Source organism: Crocuta crocuta, unplaced genomic scaffold (genome assembly GCF_008692635.1).
Source record: "Crocuta crocuta isolate KB4526 unplaced genomic scaffold, BGI_CrCroc_1.0 scaffold1529, whole genome shotgun sequence".
In the NCBI taxonomy this organism is placed as follows: domain Eukaryota; kingdom Metazoa; phylum Chordata; class Mammalia; order Carnivora; family Hyaenidae; genus Crocuta; species Crocuta crocuta.
Genome location: NW_027532160.1, coordinates 158,047 through 168,253, shown reverse-complemented (window position 1 = coordinate 168,253; position 10,207 = coordinate 158,047). Strand labels below are relative to the sequence as shown.

General features: G+C 41.7%; 2 protein-coding genes across 3 annotated transcripts in view; one reads left to right on the top strand and one right to left on the bottom strand.

Annotated features, from left to right (window-relative positions):
* Positions 1–5,161, top strand: part of GLA (galactosidase alpha) — an 8,745-nt gene extending 3,584 nt beyond the window's left edge. For both annotated transcript variants that reach the window (XM_077776445.1, XM_077776444.1), the window contains exons 3-7: positions 1,465–1,642; positions 2,234–2,325; positions 3,790–3,951; positions 4,166–4,363; positions 4,757–5,161. In XM_077776445.1, the coding sequence (XP_077632571.1) occupies positions 1,465–1,642; positions 2,234–2,325; positions 3,790–3,951; positions 4,166–4,363; positions 4,757–5,020 (894 nt within the window). In that variant the 3' untranslated portion in view covers positions 5,021–5,161. The remainder of the gene's footprint in view (positions 1–1,464; positions 1,643–2,233; positions 2,326–3,789; positions 3,952–4,165; positions 4,364–4,756) is intronic.
* A 1,356-nt stretch (positions 5,162–6,517) lies between these two features.
* Positions 6,518–9,746, bottom strand: RPL36A (ribosomal protein L36a). Its single transcript, XM_077776449.1, has 5 exons — positions 9,636–9,746; positions 9,122–9,227; positions 8,859–8,926; positions 6,968–7,090; positions 6,518–6,674 (listed from the first exon to the last, which is right to left on the bottom strand). Exons 1-5 carry the CDS (start codon positions 9,744–9,746, stop codon positions 6,654–6,656), a joined length of 429 nt encoding a protein of 142 aa, XP_077632575.1. The 3' UTR covers positions 6,518–6,653.
* Positions 9,747–10,207: the final 461 nt, after the last annotated feature.

Below are 10,207 nucleotides of genomic sequence, written 5' to 3'. Positions count from 1 at the left end.
GGGGGGGGAAGGAGGGGGGGCTCAGACCCACAAACCATGAGATCATGACCTGAGCCAAAATTGGAGGCTTAACTGACTGAGCCACCCAGGCACCCCGGAACTTGGTTCTTGACATGTGTGTATATATTTCCATGTAAGCTTTAAGGAGCTATTTCAATTGTACTATAAACTAGAATTTTATAAGATAGAAGGAATATATTCTGGAAATTAAGGTATAATAGAGTTATAGATAGATTTATTCAGTACTATTCAATAGTGAAGCTCAATTCCAAATACAACAAAGACAAGTGGGGTTCTATAGTCTGTGAGCAGACTTGAGGGGGTCAGTGGATGGAAAATTACCAAGAGGAGATGTTGGAAGCTGTTTCTGAACTCATAAGTTGAGAAAAAACTCCTTGTGAGGTTAAGGTAAGTTTGCAAGGACTCTTACCACCATCAAATGGTGACCAGTATCCACCCCGCTCAATTGTTTCTGCTTGAGCACTAACCCCCAAGGCACCTTGTTGATTTGGTATTCAGAGTGACTCATTCTAGCCTTGATATGCTGATTTTACTTTGTAAAGGAACTTACCATAGGAACTTCTTCTTTTGTGGTTATGGGAGCAACATTGTGTTCCTGAAAGGCCCCTTTTTCTTAATACCTCCCATTAAGCGATAAACAGGCTATTGACCCCTACTCACAAAGAACTAACTTTTGCCTTTACTATGCTAATGCCAATTCTGGGCTGTTCCCCATACACCTATGCATATCAATGTTCTGGAAAGTTTTTACTGATAAATTCTTTCATCACCTGAATGCCACTTCTGTGCCATCCCCCAAACATTAAATCATAAAATAAAGTTGAGTCTCAGACAGTGCAGAGAGGCCTGGCTGGCGACCAGAAAGAATCTCCTGCCTCTCTCCTCCCTCCCTCACCGACACCATCCATCCTTCAGGGATACCTGGACCGGCTGGAGCTGGACTCCAGCAAGGAGACATGAAGGGCAAGAGCATTCTTGCGTAAGGCAGGCCAAGGACTTAGACATCAAGGGTGAGGGATGAGGAACTTGATCAGATATCAAGGGTAGGGGAATGACTTAGCAGGATTCTTGCTGAAACAACATAGGCCTACTTGAGAAGAGGGCACAGAGGAGCCTAAGGTATGGTCATGGTGAGAGTGTCCAGATAACTGTATCATTGCCCTAGAAATGTAACTTTTAGGATCCCATCAGAGAGAGATTAGACTGATAGCTATCCCTTTAGCTCTGTGTTATAGATTACATATATAGGTTTGAACTCAGCAGAATTGGAGATGTTGTCTCCCAACTAACTCACCTGGATAAGTTTGGGGGCTCGTTAAAAGAAAACAAAAAAAAAAACCCTGATACATAGTGAAGTATACTTGTCTCTGCCCCCAGTCTACAGTGATTCTCTCTGCTTCATAATTGCCCTTCTATTGTGGTGATCCTTTTCTCTCATTTCAGGTCCATAGCAAAGGACTGAAGCTAGGAATTTATGCAGATGTTGGAAATAAAACCTGTGCAGGCTTCCCTGGGAGTTTTGGATACTATGACATTGATGCCAAGACCTTTGCTGACTGGGGAGTAGATCTGCTAAAATTTGATGGTTGTCACTGTGACAGCATTGAACATTTGGAAAATGGTGTGTTTCATTCAGGAGATTTAGCCATGAGCAAAGGGAGGAACTTGGAGGTCAGGGCAACTGGAATATCCAAAGAGCTAATCTTCACATTTTAAATGCTCAGCCACAATACTGGAAGTAATTATTCTCAATGTGCAGAGCTCCTACAGCTCTTCTTCTTTCAGTTTGTCCATGCATTCATTCATGCATGCATGTAAAATCCATGCATGCCTAATCATGGCTAATATTGTGTACATTTCGTTCAAGAGGGCTCTGAATTCATTACAAATACTACTACTCTCCATAACATCACTTGGGGGAAAGCATCCAGAATGTCAGTCACAAGAGAGAAGAACATCTTCATTCCTGCCTTTCCTCAGTATACGCACCATCCATACTACCACCTCAGAACAATCCCAAAGTCTGGGAGGTTCTAAACAGAATTTTAATCACAGAGCAGCCACCTGTCTCTGCTGTTGGTTTAAAATATAACCACAGCCGTTCCAGGCAGCCTCTTTATTTATTTCAGGCAGCCTCCTTTTTAAAAAAAAAAACAGTGCCAGCTGGAAATTCCTTCCTTGCCCTTATTTTACCCCTTGTTTTCTCATACAGGTTATAAGCACATGTCCTTGGCTCTGAACAGGACTGGCAGAAGCATTGTGTATTCCTGTGAGTGGCCCCTTTATATGTGGCATTTTCGTAAGGTGAGCTAGTGAGCCCAGAATGCAATAGAGCCTTGCCAATAGATTTTCAGAACTTAAAAACAAAGGAGATAAAGGGTCTCCTTCAAAGTGCACCCTTACTTAACAGTCTTATCCTACCATCTCTCTCAGGATCCACCACTTCGCACCATCTCCACTGCTGTAATTGGAGTCTAAGCTACCACTCCTGGGAAATCAGTCCTCTTTGATTCTTCTCTTTGCCTCACAGTTCACAATCTGTCCACCATCAATCCTATCAGTAGTGTCTACAAAATACATTCTAAACCAGCCCACTTTCTAGCTCTGTTGCGTTCACCCTGGTCCTCCAGGCCACCATCCTCACTACCCAGACTGCATCATCAGCGTGGTCTGCTTCCACTGTCCTACCCCTATCCATTTTCTAAGCAGCACCAGAGTGATCTTATTAAAATGTAAATCATAGCACTCCCCTGCTTAAAACCCTTAACTGGCTTCCCATTGCACTTGAAATAAAATCAGACTGTATTGATCTGGCCCTATCCTGTCTCCAACCTCCCATCAGTCTTTCCATGACTGTACTGGGCTTTCCTCCTGTCCCTCAAACACCCGAGTCTACTTCTGCTTCAAGGACTGTATACTTGTATTTTGCTTTCTGCCTGGTACAGTCTTTCTCCAAGATTTTTAAATTGCTGGCTCCTTCTTAACATTAAAGTCTCAAACCAAATGGCACATATTCAGACATGCCTTCTTTAAAATAGCCCTCTATCCATTTATTCTTTATCACCTTGATCTGCTGAATTTCCTTTTAAGAGCTTAGCACTGTATGGAATTATTCGTTGACTGGGTTATTGTCTGTCTTCCCCACTAGAATGTAAGCTCCAGGAGGGCAGGGACCTTGTCTGACTTTATCACTGTATCCCTAGTTCATGGTAAGTGTTGAATAATTACTTATGGAATGAATTGCTGTTCTTCTAATCCTGCAAAATACTCTCTCCCCTCTTTCAACATCATAAACCTCTGATATTCTGCCTCCCTATCTACAAACTTTTATTCATTCCTTTAACAAATTATATGCCTAGGATTCAGATTGTCTAATCCTGAGCTTGTATGGCCTATGTAATTGTATAGCTTTTTACTTATAAAGATCATTTTAGTTATTTCTGATTACAAAAGTGATATATGTCCATTTTAGGAAAGTGTGAAAATATGGTTAAGTTGTGAAAAAAATTAAAAGCTTTCCATAATGCCAGTACTTACTTACCATTTAGTGTATTTCCAGTATAAAGTGTTAAAGCCATTTTAAGTAGGGATTTTAAGTTATATGTCCTGTTTCTGAAGCAAACTTCTTACAAATAAAATTCCATTATAATAGGGATTTAGCTCCCCTCATAGAGACCTTTAATCTGTAAACTAAAGAAGGCCAGAGGTGCCTCCTTCATCTTGCAAGAATATTAGAAGTAAACAGAAGAGTTATGTTTATTTTCATAGCCCAATTACACAGAAATCCGACAGTACTGCAATCACTGGAGAAATTTTGATGATATTTATGATTCTTGGCAAAGTATAAAGAATATCTTGGACTGGACATCTTCTAACCAGAAGAGAATTGTTGATATCGCAGGACCAGGGGGTTGGAATGACCCAGATATGGTAAGAATCTGAGCCCTCCTTGTTCAATCCCCTGCAGTGGGCCTGTTGCCTACTTGACTTTCAAGGTAAATCAGGTTAAGTTCCTGGAAGCAGGCCTTACCTGAGAGTACTACTCAGAGCAGGTTGCCATAGAAAGTGGCTTTTCTGTGTCTAGATAAAACTTTAAAAATGTTTTATTTTCGTATTTAAATTCTTGTTCTCTTCTTTGTCCCAGTTAGTGATCGGTAACTTTGGCCTTAGCTGGGATCAGCAGGTAACTCAGATGGCCCTGTGGGCTATTATGGCAGCTCCATTACTCATGTCCAATGACCTCCGTCACATCAGCCCTCAGGCCAAAGCCCTCCTTCAGGATAAGGATGTAATTGCCATCAACCAAGACCCCTTAGGCAAGCAGGGGTACCGGCTTAGAAAGGTACAGTAAATAATCTTCTATGGGAGAAAATAGGAATTGGCCAGGTTCATATTCTCTTGCCTTCTAGTTTACAGTTCATCCAAATGTCTATTTTGTGTTTAAAGACGGAATGGCTTTATGCCTAAGTGCCATGTCTGTCCTGGGCCTAAATCTGTTACTTAAGAGGATGTGTACTGACCTTTTGAGAATATTTGCTTTTAATCTTCATATTATAATCAGCAATGGGGCTTTTTTTCCCTAACCTTTATTTCTAAAACATGCTATAGGATTTTAAGTTTTCCTAGAAGTGCTCAATAGTTCTGATTTGAGTAATCAGTAATTGCCACTACTAACAAGGCAGCTTATTGCTAGTTACCAAACTTCTCACCCCTATTTTCTTGGCTTACTTTTCAGGAAGACAATATTGAGGTGTGGGAACGCCCACTCTCAGACTTAGCTTGGGCTGTGGCAATGGTAAACCTGCAGGAGATCGGTGGACCTCGTTTTTATACCATCTCTATGGTTTCCCTGGGACAAGGGATGGCCTGTATTCCTGACTGCATAATCACACAGCTCCTGCCTGTGAAGAGGAAACTTGGGTTTTATCAGTGGACTTCAGATTTAAAAATTCAGATAAATCCCACAGGCACGGTTTTACTTCGGCTGGCAGCAAACTAGACCACATTACAAAGCTTTCTTTTAAATGTCTATCTTGTTGCCAAAGTGACTACCCCACTGGTGTCTCCCTTTTTCTTCCATTCCCATTTAAGCCGTCATTTCCTTCAATAAAATTTTCCAGTGGAGTATAAAAAAAAACAACTTCCAAATGCATCTTTAAAGAACATTTTGGGTAAGAGCTTTTGAAACAAATGTTTACAGATAAGAAGTAATGCCTGCAATTTATTGGGCACACTGAATGTGCCAGGCACTGTTGCAGATGCATAAAGTATATGGACTCCTTTTAATCCTCACCAACAACCCTAAGTCAGGTACTTACCCAGTATAAACTGCACCCAGGATTTCAGCCCAAGACTTAACCCTTGCACTAGTACCTGATGAGGCGCTTGGAAAAAACCACACCACTTAGGTTTCCAAATTCCAAGGTGGTTTGCAGGCTAGATCCAACGAATGCAGATGGCTTACTTTCACCAGCAATAGTTGATACATTGTGACCTAAAATACCAGACCTCTAGCCAGAACACCCTCTCCCCTTTGAGGCAATGACCTTTAGACTAGGGTATGTGGGAGTGGATCATTTGAAAGGAATTTACAGCCATTACAATTCCCTCCCTTTCCTACAATTAATTTGCCTGAGGACCAATCCGTAATCAAAGATGCTTCTGCTGCTTTGAGCCAGCCTCATTCACCTCCCCTTTTAACAATCCCCCTTCCCCCACGACTAAGGATATGCAGTTCAGCCATCCAGAATGCACAACAGCACAAAACAGGGCACAAAAGGCCCACAAAGTGTGCGTTGTTAACAATTCCTTTCTTTGCCTGTGAGGTTATTACCAATTATTTTCAATAATCATCAGTTGCTAAGACTATCAAGCTCTTATTCACCTATGGAAACAAAGTAACCTGTAAGAAAACTACTCCATCTCATTGAGATGTACTTAGTTAACCAAAATGTATTGTTTATATACTTGTCTCCAGTTTTGCCACAAAAGTATGAAAAGCTGATCAGAAAGAATCAAGTATACGATAGTATACAAAGAGGAAAAAGAATGATACTTGCAACTGTTAAGACATCTTTAAGAACTGACAGATACTTCTGTTAAATTCCACTGAGCAGCTTAACTCACTAGAAACTATCTTCTGCAGGGGTTTCAACAGGACAAGTTTGAGCAATGTTATGAGAGTAAGTCTGAGGACAGAATACATAGTATGCTATGCCTAGAAAACTGCCTAATTCCCTCATTAAATGAAGGAGCAAGGGTATGAGAAATTATCTCACTCTTGGTAAAACTTACATTTGCTGTGTACATAATTATTACTGATCTCACCATGTTAGTGAATGCAGATCTCCACTTATGTCCCATGGTAACCAATTACCTTTGCTTAACAGCAAAAGGAATCCCATGATTGACATGAAAATTGGAAAATCGCAATGTCTGATGAGACTTCAACCAATTTAGATTCAATCCAAAATGAGCACAGTACCCAAAAGAACCATCAAGCATAAATTTCCCCAAAAAGGAAATTTTATTGAGGGCACTAGTTTATTTCACTCAAAGGACCAACTGTAACCAAATGAAGTGAACATAACCTCAAGATTTTATTGTCTTCATAATGTAACAAAATACGAAGCTTAGAACTGGATCACTTGGCCCTGTAATGGAACAGAAAAGTTAATTTTTTCATGTTGCAAAGAACCTTTACTCCATCTAGCACAGTCTGTCCCAAAAAGGATCACCATCTTTTATTGGATCATCCTTTTATTAAGTCAGTTTTCATTATCCTTCTACTACTACTCATACCAAACCAACATCAAAAACCTTATATGTTCAGCTAATGGATCTAGTTATTTAAGAGGATTGCCCCATTCTTGATTCCACAATAAGTGGGGGAGAAATGTTCACCTCTCCCAGTAAAAAAGATTGCACCCTCCACCTGCAATTTTACCTTTCTCTTCTTATCTCCTCCCAGTTCAAAATGCTTGCATCTCTTAATAGCCAGCATTCTCTTAGATCTGCAGTTGGGCTCAACACATTCAAGCCTCAGCACAATCTTCTTTGTAGTCTTAGCCTGGAAAAAATTAAGTCACACCATTCATAAATCACTTGAGAAAATCTTTCTTCAAAAATAGCACTCTCTGGTTAACGACTAAAGGAAAGCTTTTTCAAATAACAGAATTGTAACAATTGTCTTTAGCTATAGGAAGAAAACAGAAATGTGAAAATGAGCAGATTTAAGAAGAAATTTAACAGCAAAGGTAGGTTATCTAATTGCCATCAAACCCTCCATCAAACATTTCAAAGAGCTTATGATACAATACCACCTTTGACCTGTGGACTTTCACCAGCTTTATATAGTTGTACTCCACACCACACAACCAAAAATGAGTCAACCAAGTGCACTAAAACCAACTTTCTCATTTAATTTTTACTTAAGATCTATTAAGGGGCGCCTGGGTGGCTCAGTTGGTTGAGTGTCCGACTTTGGCTCAGGTCCTTATCTCAAGGTTCGTGGGTTCGAGCCCCACATCGGGCTCTGTGCTGACAGCTAGCTCAGAGCCTGGAGCCTGCTTCAGATTCTGTATCCCTCTCTCTGACCCTCCCCTGTTCATGCTGTCTCTTTCTCTCTCTCAGATATAAATAAAACATTAAAAAAAGTTTTTTAATAAAAAATATTTTTTTTAAAGATCTATTCTCTGGAAACTACCTAAAACTATGTATACAATTTATGTGCATTCAACTGTATTATTTAACTCAAGGAGCACTAATAAACTTTTCAAGCCCACTCCTATAACCAGAATTCTACTGCTACCAGTTCACAGTTCACAACAACAACGAAAAAAGCCCACCAAAACCTAGGCAGAATCTCCCCACCTTCTAAACAAATTATCTGAATATGAGAAGGCTATCAGGTATTCCTTTTACCACCTTGAGATCAAACCATTTACAGCACCTAAAGGAACGCAAGTTATTCCTTGGTATTTTCTGGAACTACGCTGAAAGAGCAAAGCACCAAAAGAAATCCAGTGTTGATAAGAATGCTGCTCCAGGGGCACCTGGGTGGCTCAGTTGATTAAGCATCCGACTTCGGCTCAGGTCATGATTTCAGGGTTCATGGGTTTGAGCCCTGCATCAGGCTCTGTGCTGACAGCTAGCTCAGAGCCTGGAACCTGCTTCAGATTCTGTATCTCCCTCTCTCTCTGACCGTCCCCTGCTCACACTGTCTCTCTCTCAGAAACAAATAAAAAAAGCATTAAAAAAAAAAAAAAGGAATGCTGCTCCAGGCACTGCATACTTTAAGGGCAGCCAATCACCTGAGGCAGAAAAGAAACTCATTTGGCCTAGATGAGAATGACAAGAGAATTCAGGAGACCAGTGGAAAGCCTAAACGATGATTTTAAAGAGCTCTACAACTTCATGAGAGACATAGCTGACTGCAGGCTTCTGAGCTGAAAAGCAAAGTAAGCGAGCAATTCTTACTGTAAGCAAAGGCTGAGGATTCATTAAAGCAGGACAGATAGGAAACAGGGCAAAGGAAGATTTACTGATGTACTCAAACTTCAGTCTTTAGGAAGTCAGGGCACAATCATTTACTTGACGTTTGCCTTTCCAATAAGAAAAGGACAAAAACATAAAACACTGAGATAATACAGTATTGTAGAATATGGTCAGGCCTGGGTTGCACTCCCAGCTCCACTGCCTAATGGACAGGTCACTGCAGGTTAACAGAAAGAACTTCATTGACACATTACCTGTTTCGGAGAAGTCTGAGCCAGAGAAAAATGCAATGTTTTTACCACAGTAAATGGGCAGCACGTCAAACAGTAATTACTACTAACCTTTTTTCGGAAAATCGGCTTAGTTTGTCCCCCATAGCCACTCTGCTTCCTGTCATAACGCCGCTTTCCTGGGAGGATAAAGTTATTTGTTATGGTATACCAAAGATAATCATAACTGCCACGTGGTAAAATCTTCTTACAGGTTTTATCTTGGTTTTTCCAGAAATATCAATACTCAAATTAGGTAGAGGCCGCACGGGACTGCTTATTATACTACTATACAAATGACGCGTTAAAACCCAATTACGTACAGACTGTCTTACCCTGGGCATAAAGAGAATCTTTGCCTTTCTTGTACTGTGTCACTTTGTGGGGTTGGTGCTTGCCACACTTCTTGCAGAAAGTCCGGCGGGTTTTAGGAACGTTCACCTAGTAAATACACAGTTCAGAACGAGCAGGGTTATCAGATAAAATTGCACAATGCCTTAACCGACCCAGCTGTGAAGCTAAGACATCCCATGAGGGCTCGACTCTCAAGATTCCTCGCTGTACACAACACTCAACAAGAAGATGGTACAGCCGCATGTGCTTCCAGTACAGCGGCCTCCGTTGAGCCCCAAAGTCAGCACATGTCCTCCATCCCCGGCTAACTCTCTCTTTGATCCCATCGCTTCATTTCCTGGCCCTGAAGCCCAGTGCCTTCGGGGTCGACCCCGGCAACACTTGGTTTCTTTGGTACGAGTCCATGCATGGGCCTAGCGTCATCCTGGGACAGCACTGTCAAAGAGGATATGAAGATTAAACTGGATGTTACCGGACCACTCCCCAAGGTCCTACCATGGCTGCGAGAAGGCTAGCGGCACGGAAAGGAAGAGGGCGAGCCGGAAACGGAAGTATATAGGAGGTTTCTGGTCGCTCTTGCTCATAGGAGTTGGGGAGAATGACCATAGAGTCTAAGCCTCTGTGAGCACCTCCCCCTGGCGGCTGAGATGACCCGCTTCGTAGCCGCGGGTGGGAGTTTAAGGAAGCGTTCGGCCTGAGGCGGATCCTTATCTCCGACTTCCTCAGACCCTCCAGCTTTGCAACGTTTCCTCACTTCACCACTTTCGGTGGACTCCGCTAGGTAGCAGCGTTAAATGAAGGAAGCAGTGCTCGTTCTAAACCACTGGGCTTCCTTGTCCAACTATCTCCGAGGGAAGCGAGGACTAGGGCCAAATGGAACGGCCCTACTTACCCATGTTCCATTACTGTTCCACTTCAATGACACTGGGAACATCTTTTGACAGTGAACTGCTCATTCACTGAAGGCTTGGAGGGAGCTAGTACCCTATTTCATTTATCATATGGCTGGTCCATTCAACAAATGTTTATTGAACTCCTGTGTTGGACACTTCTACAAGAGGTACAAG

Bases quoted from the DNA above. Each gene is read 5' to 3' on its own strand.
- RPL36A (XM_077776449.1), bottom strand. From the start codon at position 9,746: ATGGTCATTCTCCCCAACTCCTATGAGCAAGAGCGACCAGAAACCTCC. The intron at 9,228-9,635 runs GTAGGACCTTGG...TGTATTTACTAG, and splicing joins CTAGCCTTCTCGCAGCCATG to GTGAACGTTCCTAAAACCCG. The intron at 8,927-9,121 runs GTAAGACAGTCT...TTATCCTCCCAG, and splicing joins AGATTCTCTTTATGCCCAGG to GAAAGCGGCGTTATGACAGG.